At 46.4% G+C, this 17130-nt stretch overlaps 1 protein-coding gene across 1 annotated transcript; it reads right to left on the bottom strand.

Moving 5' to 3' along the window:
- Positions 1-203: 203 nt before the first annotated feature.
- Positions 204-5588, bottom strand: ABT1 (activator of basal transcription 1). Its single transcript, XM_035097196.2, has 4 exons — positions 5519-5588; positions 4574-4948; positions 4010-4185; positions 204-2552 (listed from the first exon to the last, which is right to left on the bottom strand). The coding sequence occupies exons 2-4, from the start codon at positions 4836-4838 to the stop codon at positions 2214-2216; spliced, it is 780 nt and encodes a 259-aa protein (XP_034953087.1). The 5' UTR covers positions 4839-4948; positions 5519-5588; the 3' UTR covers positions 204-2213.
- Between the last annotated feature and the right edge of the window lie 11542 nt (positions 5589-17130).

The following is a 17130-nucleotide window of genomic DNA, read 5'->3' on the forward strand; positions in this document are numbered from 1 at the left end:
TCAGCTGGCATACTAAACAGAGCTGATAGGCAGCCACCCTGGACACAGAATTGACTTGTACCTCCATGGACAGCTGAGAGTCCAAAATGACTCCCAGACTGCGCACCTGGTCCTTCCGGGGCACAGTTACCCCATTCAGGATCAGGGATTCCTCACACCTGCCCCGCCCCCCCCCAAAAAAACAATGTTTCTGTCTTGTCAGGACTCAACCTCAATCCATTAACTGCCATCCATCTTCCAACCACCTCCAGACACACAGGACGCTCACCACCTTTACTGGTTCCAATTTTTAAAAAGGTAGAGCTGGGTATCATCCACATACTTATCCCAAACCCCGATGATCTGTCCCAGAGGCTTCATATAGATGTTAAAAAACATGGAGAGGACAGAGCCCTGAGGCACCCCACAAGTGACTTCCCAGAGGTCTGAACACTCGCCCCCACAACACTACTTTTCTGGATACAGCCCAGGAGGAGGGATAAGAATCACTGGTATGGTACCAAAGGCTACTGAGAAATCCAGCAGGACTAGGAGGCAGCTTTCACCTCTTTCCATAGCCTGCTGCAGATCATAAACCAGTGCAAAACCAAGGCAGTTTCAGTCCTGCGATGGGGCAATAAAGACAGAGGTTAAATCATTAATTTAGGACAACACAAATGGGATACAAATAGGTCAGTTTTGAAGGGAAAGTTAAGGGTGTAGAGATAGGAGGAGAAATTCTCAAAGCCTTTCAGAGCTTGTCAAATTGCTTTTATTTTTATGCCTGCCTTCTCCCATCAGTACAGCAGGAACCTCTCCATCTTTCACTTAGAGGCAGAGAATGAATTTCACTTCATATGTAAACTCAACGTTCATCGTTATACCACCTTATTTCTATGCCTTCCCATATCTCCCTCCTCTGGAGGCAAGATTCAGAAGCCATATTGCAGAACTCAAACACATCCTATTCCAGCAGAGAAAAGACATTTGGATGGAAAGGTGGAAGCTTTTCTCAGGATTTCTGGGCTCCAAGAACCAGACACAATTCCAACTCCTCGAGATCGTGGACCCGCAAAGCTGTATTCTGTTTCAAGCTTTTCCTGCATAATGAAGTTGTATGTCACATTTAGCATATGGCTTACCAGAGAAATGTTGAGCATTTCAAACCAGAGCTACAATAAACCAACTCTTCTTTTACCTAAACATGGAATCAGATGCTACTTTAGAACACTTCCCACTTCATGTACCACATACTGTGGTTGAAGAACAGACAACCAGTGCTTCAAAATGATTTTTTTATTTACCAGTTGGTACCTGCTTTCTCTCACACACACATACATTAAAAATGGAAATAATTCATAATGTAGGTGGAATCTGCTTAGGCTTAAGTTCTATTGTTGAAACATTGTAAAATGCAAAAAATAAAATAAAATAAATGGAAACAATTCCAGTAGTAACAGACCATATTTTTTGGACAAGATATGAAAATGATAAAGCAACCCCAAACCCAATTCAATACTTTTTGGGAAAATAACATTTTTAGCCTCACAGTATTCATGGGGTCTGTACGTTTATTGCTGTTTTAGCCCCAGATGTTGGTTTCAAATATCCGCTGCATATTGACTTAACAGTATTATCACCTTACTGTCACCAAAATACGTAGAGTCCCCATTTGACGCTTCTCATTCCAAAGTATCTTGGATGATCAGCGGCAGAGAACTGAAATGTCTATAAAATCCACAAAGGCGGAGCTTGGCCTGTTCCTTTATTCCCCCTTGATTTCTGAATGAAGACCAAGGTTCCTATTAGCAACTGGACTCTAGCTAGTTTCAGCTCCCCTCCCCAACAGCATCATCCGATCTAGAACAGCGCACTCTTCCGCTGGATCAACTTCGGAACTTGATTCAGGACTGGGCAAGGTGGGACAGCCAGTGCCAATCTCAAGTCACCAAGAGGACCACCAAAAGGGCAAACCTTTGCCAAATCCCCACAGGGGAAAGCTTTAATGCTGCTCAGGCAAAGCCAGACAGCTCCCTTAAAGAGAGGCTTCGTACAGCAGAAAGATCAACAAGTTTTACATCCACAGCGTATGTATAAAATGTGCGGTGCACCTTTCAACAACAACGAATGAACTTTCCCTGCCTGCTTTGGTAGGTTTAAGAATAGACTGAGTCTGCTTGGCTTAGCAGCTAAACCAGGATCAGCAGCAAGTCTGACTTTCCAGAGGACAAGCACTACTGTTGGATATTGAAGATCTTGGATAGCAGAGAGCTGTTTGACTGGGATTTCTGTTGGATCTCAGCAGCCCGGGCCAACTGCTTCTTCAGGCGCTTGTTCCCTTTGCTGGTCTGGATTTCTTCCTCCGTCTGGCGCTGGACAAAGCCCCAGCTCTTCTCCTCCTGTCCTCCCCGACTGCCCTTTTCCGAAAAGCGCTTGCTCTTCTCCACATTCTGCAGGTAGAAATTGGTCTCGCGCTTGGCCAGTGAAACTTCGGCCCGCATGCGCTGCTGCCGCACCTGACGCTCGTAGGCCAGTCGCTCACTCAGGTGAGTCCACTTGAAGCGGTGCAGATACTGGGGACAAAAGAGAAGGGAACTTAAGGCCAAAGGCCCACCGAGTCCAGCACCCTGCTTCTCACCGTGGCCAACCAGAAGCCCCTATGGGAAGCTTGAAAGAGGGATCTGAACCCAAGACCACGTCCTCCACTGGCCACTCTCAGCAACAGCATTTAAAGGCATGCTGCCTCCAGCAGCAGAGGTACAGCATCTTCTTAACACTTTCTAAAAGTGATACTTTATACGGTGCATAGAGTCCTGTGGTCTCTTTTCCTTCCCTTTATTAAAAACGTAGGCTTAAAAGATTTGACAATCGTGCAACCAGGAATGGCCAATGTCTGAATGATCAAGAAGCACCTCTGTTCTCCAGACATTAGTCCGGGGCACATCACGCAGCATTAAACATTGTAGTGATATGGAGAACTTTTACTTGGATGATCTGACATCCTTAAAAGGAGCTGGAATGGGAGCAGAGAAATGAATATACTCCCCCAAAAGGATCCCCTCATGACGTACATTTGGAAGCAGCCCATTGCTATTCCAGAATGTAGCTGATTTGCCAATGCAACGCTGTTCGCATATGAAAAGATACCCATATGGATTCATTGTTTCTTCTCCTTGGAAGTGAAATATTACTTTGAGGGTCAACTCTGGATTTGACCATCCCTGTTTCCCCACCCCAGCTCACTGGGCTTTTGGGTGCAAGAAGCATTGTGATATTTGTGCCCGCTCATCCAAGCATAGTTTTGCAAAGCAGTTTGTTTTGCACCACATTAATGAATAGAAGGTGGATGAGAGAGAGGCTTTTGCAAACTCATGACTCCATCCAATGAGAGTGCGAGAGGGAGAGGGGAAGGCCCGGTAACTTCAGAAGGCCACTTTACACCTCATTCCTTCAACTGAGAGTTTTAAGTCACAAGATCAGCGTTTCTCAACCGCTGTTCCGCGGCACACTAGTGTGCCGCGAGACACTGGCTGGTGTGCCGCGACGTGCGGCGACGAGAAGGGTGATTTGCATTGTCACGTGCCTGGCGGCCGCCAATATAAAAAAACTGACCCACCGGAAAGGAAGCCGGCCGGGTCACGACGCGGGGCGAGCGCAGCTCTCAACAGCCACCACCACAGGAGGGTGGTTTTAGACAAACTTAAAGAAGCTGGCTGGATGAGCTCAACCTGAAACTTGCTGAGCAAAGGATTGTGCTGGCAGAGAAATCAGCGGCTTGTGAAGCCTTATTACAGGAGATTGCAACCAACACAGCAATTGGCAAGTGTTTCTTACAGTCATAATTATATAGTCAATATAGGGCGGCACAGAGTTAATTTTTTTAATTTTTTTAATGGTGGTGTGCCTCGTGATTTTTTTCATGGAACAAGTGTGCTTTGGCCCAAAAAAGGTTGAGAAACACTGCACAAGATCAACAAGATGCGAAGGGAGTAATCCTTATTTACTGGTGCAGCCCTCAGCACCCGCTTACCTTCATATTCCAGAGGTCATAATGGAATCGGCTCCTCCTGCGGACACCCATGGGCGTATTGTGCAAACTGGCAGCTACCACCTTTGCCACACGCTTATCCCTGAATTCTACCCAGCCTTCAGTGAAGTTCTTGGCATTGCTACCCGCTTTCTTCTTTTTCTTTCGTATAAATCGCTCTGCAGGAACACAGAGAGGAGGGTTACAGGTTTGTACAGAATGTGACAATGGCCTAGTTTTAAATGCAACCTCAGTCCACACATCCACTGGCTTCTAGATTTCTCGCTCAACTGTAGTTTCTTCATACCCTTTGAAAAAGTAAGAATTGTACAACACTTCAATTAACGTGGCATACAGATCATAAATCAAATAACACACTGAAATCAGCTTCTCTACACAAATCTCCCCGTCTTTCATACGCTTCCCATACCAGATGCTGACAGCAGTTCTAAGACACCTGCATCCAAATGGTATTTTGCTTTGTTTATTCTGCCTGACCCTATTCAGACGACTGGCAGACCCACCCACCCCTGTCCACTGCTCCCCAATACACATAAAGGCTCTCACCTTCAGGCTGCAGGAAAATACGTCCTACTTCACCATGCACACTAAGCAAGTTACGAACGTGTCGTGGCCGGAAGCGAGGAGGGATGTGACCAAGGTAAATTATGCCTGGCACAACTTTTTTGCCGCCATCTTCAGTGGAGAGATCCAACTGAGCCTCACTTCCTTCTTCCTTCTGGTCAGTCACTGCCTCTTCCTCTTCACTGTCCATTACCAAGTCTTCAGCTCTTGGTGTCTCCTGACACTTCTCTACACCTTGATCAGCCATCCAAGCGTTGCTCTAACCGCTATTATTATTACTATTATTACTATTATTATTATTTTACTGGGTGGCGTCGGGGAAAGAAGGGAAGGTTGCGCTGGAAAGTTGCTTTCTTCCTGCAAGGATAAAAGACATTTCAAAAAATAACAACACTCAGGAATCTGCAAGGGAGAGAAAGCCTCTTGTTAACACCCAGACCCGCACTGCCACCCATGGGGATCCCTCAGTGTCTCAGTCCATAACATTTATTGACACTTGACATTTATACTGCTCCTTATCCCATAAGCCCCAGGTGGCAGCAGACATCTGCGCCACTCCTGGGCAGGATGATGGGAGTCTGCTTCTTGGGCTCTATACTGTGGCCTGGCAGACTCATAGCTGCCAAGTTTTCCCTTTTCTCGCGAGGAAGCCTATTCAGCATAAGGGAAAATCCCTTTAAAAAAGGGATAACTTGGCAGCTATGGGCAGACTGAACACAATGCTAACAATACAGCATAAAGCAGTGGTTCTCAAAGGGTGTGGCAGGTACAATCAAGGGCGCTTACACGTGCTGCTGCCCTGCATGATGTTGCGCGCACGCCTTCACACGTGTACATGCCAGGCAGGTCTAAGCCTTAAACCTCCATGCCCCTCCGCTGCCCTGCCTCGCCCGTGTCCCGTCCCCCGCCCCTCGCTCCCTTCCGTACCCACGAAGAACTCGCACGCCCGACGCCCTCGTGGAATCTGCGCGGAGCACTTCCGGTGCTCACTTACGGCAGCTGTCGCAAAAGGAAGGCGGTCAAAGGCAGTTTAAGCCCCGCCTCCCCACCCCGTAGAGATAGGAAAAGGGAAGAGTGGCACGCATGCGCAGCTACTCCGGCTCCATTCAAAAGGAGAAGCCGCCTGTGGTCTGGCAGGACTCAGCCAGAAGATTTTTTAGGCCCGCCTGAAGATGTATTTTTATTGATGTATTTACTTATTTATTTTTCCTTTATTTGCACAAAGCAGCTAAACAACCGCTTTAAAAACAAGCACCTCCGAGCGGTGATGCAAGCTGCCGCAATTCCTGCCAAAGCGCAAAAGCAGCAGGAGTCCGATTCTCTGATTTGCAGGATCGAGCAATGCAGCCCCTTGATCCGCTATTGACACGAGCAGGGCGCAGCTCCCCTGGGCGGACATATGGCAAACGGAGGGAAAGGCATGATTTTTGCAGAATTGCTCTGATATACAGTATTTTAATGCCTCCCCCTCCGCGCTCATTTCCAGCTTCCCTCTTCTATTATTGTATCCCTTCTGCGAAGCCCACGACACCTCCCGGTCACCTACATTGTTCCCATCCGCTGTCCACCAAAATGCGGTTCCCCATTTCTCTCCTGTTGCGTTTTATTCTTTTCCTAAACTATGTGCAAAATTAATAGTTGGGTTTTTTAAATAAAAAAATTAAATTAAATAAAAAAGGCCGGCTTTGAGGTTGCAAGGTACGGGTGAGGGCCAGGAGGGCCAGCTTGGCTCCGTGACTGTGGGTACCCAGGGCCATGGGTGCCACAGTGCCGGATTTACGTATAAACTAAACAAGTTATAGCTTAGGGAGCCACTCCCTTGGGGGGGGCCAAAAAAAATTTAAAGGGAAAAAAAACACTGGATGCACATTTCCAAAATATAAGTTCAACAATTACTTTCATAAAATACATATTTTGTTATGTGCAAATGGCTTTAGATACCTATTAGGTCCATCAATTACCATATAGGTAAAGGTAAATGGGCCCCTGACCATCAGGTCCAGTCGTGTCCGACTCTGGGGTTGCGGCGCTCATCTCGCTCTATAGGCCAAGAGAGCCGGCGTTTGTCCGCAGACAGCTTCCGGGTCATGTGGCCAGCATGACAAAGCTGCTTCTGGAGAACCAGAGCAGTGCACGGAAACGCCGTTTATCTACTTGCACTTTGATGTGCTTTCGAACTGCTAGGTTGGCAGGAGCTGGGACCGAACAACAGGAGCTCACCCCGTTGCAGGGATTCCAACCGTCAACCTTCTGATCAGCAAGCTCTAGACTCTGTAGTTTAACCCACAGCGACACCTGGGTCCCTATAATCAATTACCATATAGCATACTGTATATTCAACACAAAAACAGCAACAATTTGTTGTTGACAAAGGACAGATGGACATATTAAGGGCCCCATTACCTTCAGTAGCTTAGGGCCTCATCAAACCTAAATCCGGCCTTGGTGCCATGCAGCGTAAATGGCCCTGGCACTGAAATTTGTGGGTGCCTGGCCCCTTCAAAGGGAATTTGGCACACACGGCCCCAGGGGGTTGGCACCTATGGTGGGGGCGCTCCAAGCCCTTATCCTATCAATGGCAAAACCTCTTGCACTTTGCTGATGCACTTGTGGTCCAATCCATGTTCCAGAAGTGCCTGGTAGCACAGTGACAACGCATTCTCCCGATTGGATTTGTTCATAAGTCTATGACTTTTCTGTGTCTCCGCCAGTGTGGTGTAGTGGTTAAGAGCGGCAGACTCGTAATCTGGGGAACCGGGTTCGTGTCTCTGCTCCTCCACATGCAGCTGCTGGGTGACCTTGGGCTAGTCACACTTCTCTGAAGTCTCTCTGTCCCACTCACCTCACAGAGTGTTTGTTGTGGGGGAGGAAGGGAAAGGAGATTGTTAGCTGCTTTGAGACTCCTTCGGGTAGTGATAAAGCGGGATATCAAATCCAAAAAACTCTCCCTGGGAAGGAAGGCGTGTGTCCTGTTTTGAATACAGAACCTGGACAGAAGGAAGGAGCTCGCGAGGCCAAGCATGCAAAAAGGGGCCTCGGAAATGATCTTGAAAAGCTGGGTGCAAAAAGGGCCTTGGGAAATATGAAGGGGGGGACAAAGTTATGACTTCATGGGGGGCTTAGTTTGGGGGGGGAACGTGGGGGAAGCTAGAAAGAGGAGACGTGATCAGAGGAGCATAAAATTAATCATGGGGTGTGGAGAAAGTGGATAGTGATAAAAGGAAAGGAAAGGAAAGCCTCTTCAAAAAGAGTCCCAGAACCACTTCTTGATCTTTGGAGGAAGGGTGGTATATAAACTTAATAAATAAGTAAGACTCAGGACAGGCAAAATAATTTCACCCTGTGGAACGCAGATGTCAACAAAATGAATACAACCTTTAGAACAGGCATAGGTAAACTCGGCCCTCCAGATGTTTTGGGACTACAACTCCCATCATCCCTGACCACGAGTCTTGTTAGCTAGGGATGATGGGAGTTGTAGTCCCAAAACATCTGGAGGGCCGAGTTTGCCTATGCCTGCTTTAGAAGACATCTATCGGCAGCCCCATATAGGGAAGCCTTTTAATGTGTGATGTTCTATTATGTTTTCATATGTGTTAGAAGTCTCCCAGAGTGGCTGGGGCAACCCAGTCAGATGGGCGGGGTACAAATACATTATTATCATTGTTAATTGTTATTTGAATTGGCTCCAGCAAGAGGCAGGGATGGCCACCAACCCAGATAGCTTTAAAAGGGGATTAAAGGCAGGTTTGCAGAGGAGCCAGCTACCAACATGGCTACAAGCCACACCATGGCTGTTCCACCTCCATGGTCGAGGCAGCACACCTCTAAATACCACTTGCTGGGGAGTGTGCTATTGCTCCCTTGTGGGCTTCCTAGATAAGTCATCCTTGTAAGTGTAGGGTGTAGTTCTGCCCTGGGTTAAGCTATGCAAACCCCTCGAGTAGCCACTTAGGTAAAGGTAAAGGACCCCTGACAGTTAAGTCCAGTCGCAGACGACTCTCGGGTTGCAGCACTCATCTCACTTTATAGGCTGAGGGAGCCGGCGTTTGTCCGCAGACAGGTTTTCCGGGTCATGTGGCCAGCATGACTAAGCTGCTTCTGGTGAACAAGAGCAGCACAAAGAAATGTCGTTTACCTTCCCGCCGAAGCGGTACCTATTTATTTACTTGCACTTCGAGCTTTCGAACTGCTAGGTTGGCAGGAGCTGAGACCGAGCAACGGGAGCTCACCTCGTCACAGGGATTCGAACCGCCAACCTTCTTTTTTTAAAATAATTTTTTATTGATTTTACACATTACAAAACAATACATACATAACATATTCTCCACCTTCTTCCCACCCCCCCTCCACGGTCCCTCTCCTGCCACGAGAGAATCCCGTGCAAGTAGGCAGTCAAAGGTGGTCCATTTTATAGTTGGATTTGTGCCCTCCTCCCTCTCCCCCGCCCCAGTGCCCCCTTCTGCCACCAGAGAGCTCCAGGATAACAAGGCAGAAAGAAGGAGAGTGTCCACCCAACTATTTATCCATATGCACTTTTTAAATTCATACTAAAAAAGAATAACAAAAGAAGAAGAAAGGAAAAACGACTAAAAAGAAAAACCCCCCAACCCCCCCTAAAAAAAAGAAAAAGAAGAAAATTTATAATCATTCATTTTCAATAAACATTGTAAGGGCTTCCCCGATCTCCCCCCACTCTGATTTTCATTTCCATGTCACATTTAACAGTTTTCTTATCATTATTCCCATTCTATTTATCAAAATCACATTCTAAATTTGATATTCTTATTTCCAGATATTATCATAATTCCATCTAGTCAATCTTTCTTTTCTTCCCTTGCCTAAATTTTTATCCTCCAAGTACTTCCATTCTTTTTAAACCATTTAATCATTCCAAATTTTAATTTACTATATATCTATTTGGTAACACCTGTATACCTGTTCTTCCCCTGGCCCCAGCCAACCAACCACCCCCCCCCAGTCCAGCAAGTTCCATAGTCATCAGTCCAGTTTTCAATCCTTTTAATCTGTCCTGCTAACAAATTGTCCATTCTTACTTCACCCCACCCCCTTTTTCCAATGTTTTACAGTCCAACCTTTCTTATGGCCCCCCTGAATTTTCCCACTTCTTTGCACCACCATTTCCTTGCGTGTCTTCTGTACTCCAAAAAGTTCCATCACTTTGGTCAGTCCGAGAATTTCTTGTCCTTCCCCCAGTGTAGGAGGAATAAATTCCAATCCTTCTTGTTGAGCGTGCTCCTCATTTCTTTCCTCTATCTCTTCCTGTTGAACTTCATCTTGTTTTTCGATATCACTGTCATTTGATGCATTGTATCTACTGTCTTCCTCTGCTATTACAATGTTCATGTCCTTTGACTGTAAAGATTGTCTCCATTCTTGCAATAATAATTCCTCATGGTAGATTCCGATTCTCAGTTCCCACAAGCATCTCAAAACATCTTGCTGGAACACAGATGGGTATACTTTTGTTGACATTCTCAGGCCCTTTCAAGGTCACTTGTCTTGGGAGTCAGGCAATGTTTACTCCTTATTTCACCAACCACATTTTACAAAACTGGCTGCCATATTTATCACAGCGAACCGCCAACCTTCTGACCGGCAAGCCCGAGAGGCTTAGCGGTTTAGACCACAGCGCCACCCGTGTGAGTAGCCACTTGCCGGTACATAGCACTAAAAAAAAGAGGAAATGTGTCACACCAAAAAAGGGCCACATACAGATTTGTATTTAAAAGAAAAGCATGGTAAATTTTATATGTGCATAGCGGCAAATATAGATATGATCACTATCTGTAATAATGAAACACAAGGGTTGGACTTCAGTGTTGCACTACTGCAAATGTTCAATCTGTACAAATGTATCAGCCTGTCAAATGTAACCATCTTCCCTCTCCCTATATGCTGTTTTGGGGACTCCGCAAGTCAATTTCAGGGGGAAGGCGAGGAAAGTCGCATTGCAAGGAGAAGCTCTTGTGCAGGGCTTCTGCTGACAGAGTTTCTAGGTGAAATCCTGCCCAAGACGTCTCAGCAGGTGACCTTTATGGCAGCTCAGGTGCTTATAATTGTTGATAGGTAACTTCAGAGCCTCTCCAACCTTCTTTTCTTAAGATTCTTCATTTTGAAACTGTATTTGGACCAGGCAGACCGCCCTTCAAATGGAGAACTGCCTTCTGTCAAGAAGGCCAGACGAATTAACCACAAAGGTCCGAAACATCATGCGAAAATGTCCCCATTCAATAATAATATTGTTACATATCACCCCAGTCTCTGCCGAGTAGTGCGCAATACTTCAAGAATGCCTGGTGTTCACCCGGGGTTTAAGCTTCCTTTGGAAAATTAAGAACCACAGAGGCTGTAGAGTGTCTTTGTCATGGGTAGGCAAACTAAGGCCCGGGGGCCGGATGTGGCCTGGTCGCCTTCTAAATCCAGCCCGCAGACGGTCCGGGAATCAATGTGTTTTTACATGAGTAGAATGTGTCCTTTTATTTAAAATACACCTCTGGGTTGTTTGCGGGGCATAGGAATTCGTTCATTCCCCCCCCCCCAAAAAAAATAGTCCGGCCCCCCACCAGGTGTGAGGGACAGTGGACTGGCCCCTGCTGAAAAAGTTTGTTGACCCCTGGTCTTTATGGTAAAGGTAAAGGGACCCCTGACATTAGGTCCAGTCGTGACCGACTCTGGGGTTGCGCGCTCATCTCGCATTATTGGCCGAGGGAGCCAGCGTATAGCTTCCAGGTCATGTGGCCAGCATGACAAAGCCGCTTCTGGCAAACCAGAGCAGCACATGGAAACGCCGTTTACATTCCCGCTGTAGCGGTTCCTATTTATCTACTTGCATTTTGACGTGCTTTCGAACTGCTAGGTTGGCAGGAGCTGGGACCAAGCAACGGGAGCTCACCCCGTCACAGGGATTCGAACTGCTGACCTTCTGATCAGCAAGCCCTAGGCTCAGTGGTTTAACCCACAGCGCCACCTGGGTCCCATCTGGTCTTTATGATATATGGTTTATTTACACAAATGTACTACCTGAGCCTGCTTACAGTGGGGCTCTCAGTCACAGCAGCAGCAGCATAAAAAGCACCAGCTCATGTCCTACTAAGAGCATCAGTATCCCTTACCTTACACTGCGTGGTGCATCCCAACTAAACTCCATCTGGTACGCAGGCTGAGACCCTACCTGCCTGCAGACTGTCTCGCCAGAGTGGTGCATGCTCCAGTTATCTCCCGCTTGGACTATTGCAATGCGTTCTACGTGGGGCTACCATTGAAGGTGACCCGGAAACTGCAATTAATCCAGAATGTGGCAGCTAGACTAGTGACTGGGAGTGGCCGCCAGGACCACATAACACCGGTCTTGAAAGATCTACATTGGCTCCCAGTACGTTTCCGAGCACAATTCAAAGTGTTGGTGCTGACCTTTAAAGCCCTAAATGGCCTCAGTCCAGTATACCTGAAGGAGCGTCTCCACCCCCATCGTTCTGCCCGGACACTGAGGTCCAGTGCCGAGGGCCTTCTGGCAGTTCCCTTGTTGCGAGAAGCCAAGTTGCAGGGAACCAGGCAGAGGGCCTTCTCGGTAGTGGCGCCCACCCTGTGGAACGCCCTCCCATCAGATGTCAAAGAGAAAAACAGCAACCAGATTTTTAGAAGACCTCTGAAGGCAGAGGCTTTTAATGTTTAATAGATTGTTTTATTTCATTTTTCTGTTGGAAGCCGCCCAGAGTAGCTGGGGAAACCCAGCCAGATGGGCGGGGTATAAATAATAAATTATTATTATTATATTATTAAACTCCAAGCCCATTGCTTCTCCCCTGGCATAAATTCTGGTCTCTTTTATAACCCAGGGGAAGGTCCCTCCTTCAATGGGCTAAAGCTCCTTATCTCAAAGGGGATTAGCTTTTCACACCTATTCATACTTTTCCCTTTCAATGCTTTGAACCTCAAATCCCCCCAGGTGGTCACCTCACAAGGAAACTGGTCTTTTCAATTAACACTTGTCATTTGGTGAAGATTACTGTCCTAGTACACAACCCAGGAAGTGTGCCTGCTTCAGTAGCTTTTACATGTGATAATTGCAGAGGCTTATCATTGGGACCACTTACTACCTCCAATACACACTTGGGTCTGCCCCCCCCTCCTAACATACCAGTTCTAATTAAATCCTAACACTGACTGAACCCAAGCATTTTGCACCCACAGATCTACAGCAACATATAAAAACCTCTACAGCTCCCAAACAGGTGGGCAGGGCCGTCTTAAGCCCATCCAGCGCCCTGGTGCTAGGTCCCTCCAGCGCCCCCCTCCAGAGCCTCTCCAAGGGCCCAGGAGTGCTTAGCGGACCGCGGCAGCAGCGGGAGGCCACCTCTGAGGACTCCGCGCTGCGCCTCCTTCTCGTTTCCCCAGCGCTGGGTTCCGCTCAGTCAAGCTTCGCCACCAGCGCTTGGGCGCTGTGCGCGCGCTGGTGGTGAAGCTTGACTGAGCGGAACCCAGCGCTGGGGAAACGAGAAGGAGGCGCAGCGCGGAGTCCTCGGAGAAGGAGCGCAGTCCTGGCCAGATCGCCGGAACCCTGCGCTCACTTGGCGCCTTTCCAGCGCCCTCCAGCGCGCGGCGCCGTGGTTCTCCGTGCCACTAGCGTCTATGGCTAGGACGGGCCTGCAGGTGGGGACAAGCAGATTCCCACCTCAACGTAAGGGAAAGATGACATCTACACTAACTCAACACCCTCCAGCTTCATAATGGGTTGGTCCACACTTCTGCTTGCCCCATGTTTTGTAGCCACGAGTCCAAACAGTTTTGCCCTTCCACTGCTGCATTTCCCCAGAAAACCTGCTCTTTAGCGCTAATCAGAACAAACAGCAATTCACAGAATACCCAGCTGGTGTTAGTTCCTAATTTAGCACTAAACTCTGGGTTTCCCCAGGGGAAAGCGGCAAGGCAAACCAAGTGTGGATAAGCCCTACGTTTCAGGAATTTTGATCTGCCACTGCAGCCTTTTATGAGCCCACAAAAGGCTCATCATCAGGACCCCCAGAATAATCTGCTTTGTGTGATCATGAAATAGGATGAGCTGGCACGTAAGATCCAGTGAGTTAAAAAAGGGTAAGCAATACAAATAATTGAGAAATAAATGGATGCCCAGATGCAAGATCAGAAAGCCTTGGATGCCAAGTGCTTAGAGATCTATGGCAACTTTCTTCTTCTTTAATTAAGAAAGTGAGTATGTGGCACATAAAAGAGCATCTTTGAAGCAGCGTCATGCAACTTAACAGAGGTCCTCATTAAATGCAGCCCTGGTGTGATGCTCTTAGAAAAGGCAAGCCTATAAATAGCACCAGTCAAGTGGTAATGTGGAAACAGTTTCGGGGGTGGGAATTACTCGGGTATCTGAAGCAGAAATTGGACCAGCACACACAAAAAGATTTTGCAGAAGCTTTGGGCAATTAATTGGCCTTAGGATAATCTCTATGGTATTTCTCTGTGTACAGGGCAATTAAATTTGCATTTTAATGAAATCGTACCAGTCAAAATGATAATGCCGTCGAGATCTCCCAGGTTCCTGGTGATAAGCAAAGTGTAGCAAGTGACTCAACTGGCATGCAAATGAGTCATGGAGGAGAGTGACAACTGGTTCATTCGCTTCTGAGGTCATAGAAGTGATCCCCTTGGTCCAATACTGGAGACAGTGAAGCCGGCAACAGGAGAAAGTTTGGGCAGGGTGGGAAAATCCATGGCAAATGGCAATGAATAGGAATGTCAGAGGCAACAGTAAGAAGAATTCATGCAAAGTACAATCGCTCCTACTTGCATCTACTGAATACTGTGTTCAGTAGTATCCATAAAGTGTTGTTGTTTAGTCGTTTAGTCGTGTCCGACTCTTCGTGACCCCATGGACCAGAGCACGCCAGGCACTCCTGTCTTGCACTGCCTCCCGCAGTTTGGTCAAACTCATGTTTGTAGCTTCGAGAACACTGTCCAACCATCTCGTCCTCTGTCGTCCCCTTCCCCTAGTGCCCTGAATCTTTCCCAACATCAGGGTCTTTTCCAAGGATTCTTCTCTTCTCATGAGGTGGCCAAAGTATTGGAGCCTCAGCTTCACGATCTGTCCTTCCAGTGAGCACTCAGGGCTGATTTCCTTCAGAATGGATAGGTTTGATCTTCTTGCAGTCCATGGGACCATAATTCAAAAGCATCAATTCTTCAGCGATCAGCCTTCTTTATGGACCAGCTCTCACTTCCATACATCACTACTGGGGAAACCATAGCTTTAACTATACGGACCTTTGTAGGCAAGGCGATATCTCTGCTTTTTAATATGCTGTCTAGGTTTGTCATTGCTTTTCTCCCAAGCAGCAGGTGTCTTTTAATTTCGTGACTGCCGTCACCATCTGCAGTGATCAAGGAGCCCAAGAAAGTAAAATCTCTCACTGCCTCCATTTCTTCCCCTTCTATTTGCCAGGAGGTGATGGGACCAGTGGCCATGATCTTGGTTTTTTTGATGTTGAGCTTCAGACCATATTTTGCGCTCTCCTCTTTCACCCTCATTAAAAAGTAAAGTGTAGAATTGTTAAAATTTAGTAAGCCATAATATATTATGGAATAATTCCCACAGTCAGGACCTCCTATTCATTTCCCCCTCACTAGGTGGAGCTGGTCCATCAGCTTTCCAACCTCATTGTCTGCGAAACATTTCTAGATGCTAAAATAGGAGAGAAGTCCCCACTGAGCTGCATATTAAAAGCACCACATACTCCTTCCAGGCTCAGGCCGAGACTCTCCTAGGCAAGGACAATTAGCAGGGAACCAAAAAGAATGTAAATGCTCTGCATGCTTTCACTACCCATGAGCAATGATGGTCTCTCTCATGTTGTAAGTGTTTTCTGTGCCTTTAGAGAGGGCCCAGGCAAGGGCAAGTGAAAGGAGAAACATCACTCAGGCTGAAAGTCTCAATCTCAATATACTTTATTCGACCGATAGTCAGAAACAAAAAACATTTCTCAATACAAAGATAAACATATAAAACTGAAGGCATCAGAGGGATACATAAAAATATAAAAATATAAAACTGAAGGCATCGGAGGGATACATAAATGGGGTATGACCGCGCTACTAAACCTCCTACAGATAACCCACATCAAGACATTCGATTATACGTTTCCGACACTTGAGCGCCAGGAAGAGGAATTTAGCCACTGAGAAGGTTATTTTCCCAGTGGGCTTGTTGAGCAAATATGCTGCCTGCCGTTCTCTTGGTCGGGAACTAAACTGAGATAAATACGGGTCTATAAGATATTGCCTTAAATCATTATAAAAGGGACAACTCAGTAGAATGTGTTCTGTCGATTCTACCTCACCCAAGGCACAATGGCACATTCTCTGACCGTATGGGAAAGTCCAGGAGCTACAAGTTTGTGACGGAGGGAAACTGATGCTTGATTATGTTTGTGCCAGCTTCTTTCCCTGCATTTATACGGAAAATCCTGAACTTGCGAGGTTTGCTGAAGCAGTTTTAGAACAGAGCAGGCAACATTCTGTTTTTTTGGGGTGTGTGTGTTGTTTTGTTTGTTTTTTGTTTTGGTAAGCAATTTATTATTTTTATAATAACAAAAGAAGAAAAGAAAAAAACACCATAAACAACATTTCAAACCACAATTATTTGCTTGATTTCCCTCCATTTCCCCTCTTGGTTCCATAAAACCTTATATTCTTAACAGTTCAATTTTAAGACATTCTTCATCTTATTACAAGTGACTTTTAAAAGTTCTACTAATGTAAAAATCTACACACAAAGCTTTAAAAAATATGCATTAAACAGTTCCCTTTTTAAAAATAAAATAAAATAAAGTCCTCTTTCTTGAGTTACCGATTATCTAATTTGTTCTGCATAGTTCGCTAATTTGTTTTGCCAATCTTCTTTATCTCCTTCCTTCTGTAGGTCTTGGCCTGGCATCCCCTCTCAAATACAGGGACAAAGTCTTTCACTCTATAGGAACAGGCAACATTCTGAACTGTCAGCTGCTGATTCAGAGTGAGCCAGAGACTTTCTGGAGAAAGTGTGCGTGTGTCTATGTTTGCTTGTGTGTGCGTGCAAGAAACTCAAACCTGTCACTCAAGAGAGAGGAGCATACCTCCCTGTGTGAAATGCTCTCTCGATAACCATTAAGTCCCAGAGTCCTGCTGATATTTCCTGTGAGCAGGCAGATAGAGCCAGCAAGGTATGGCAACAGGTGGAGGCAAGACAAGCACCCCAAGAACTAAGGACCCTGAGAACCTAGGACTGTGCAACTTAACAGCTGGTACCTGCTCTGATAGGTTACACAAGCCTGTGAATATATGAGTGTAGCCACTGATATCCTGAGCGTACCAAATAATTAACTGTAGGGACCGTGTCTAATGGACATTTGTCATTTGTGTACAGTTAAGATGCAACCAAGCCACACTGGCCTATAAATATACAGTGGTACCTCGGTTTATGAACACAATTGGTTCCGGAAGTCTGTTCATAAACTGAAGCGTTCATAAACTGA

The sequence above is a fragment of the Zootoca vivipara genome, chromosome 16, assembly GCF_963506605.1.
Source record: "Zootoca vivipara chromosome 16, rZooViv1.1, whole genome shotgun sequence".
Lineage (NCBI taxonomy): Eukaryota > Metazoa > Chordata > Lepidosauria > Squamata > Lacertidae > Zootoca > Zootoca vivipara.

Excerpts from the sequence above, each read along its gene's own strand:
- ABT1 (XM_035097196.2), bottom strand. The coding sequence starts at position 4,838 with ATGGCTGATCAAGGTGTAGAGAAGTGTCAGGAGACACCAAGAGCTGAA. Across the intron at positions 4,186-4,573 it reads TATTTTCCTGCAGCCTGAAG|AGCGATTTATACGAAAGAAA; the intron begins GTGAGAGCCTTT and ends GTGTTCCTGCAG. Across the intron at positions 2,553-4,009 it reads ATGACCTCTGGAATATGAAG|TATCTGCACCGCTTCAAGTG; the intron begins GTAAGCGGGTGC and ends TTTTGTCCCCAG.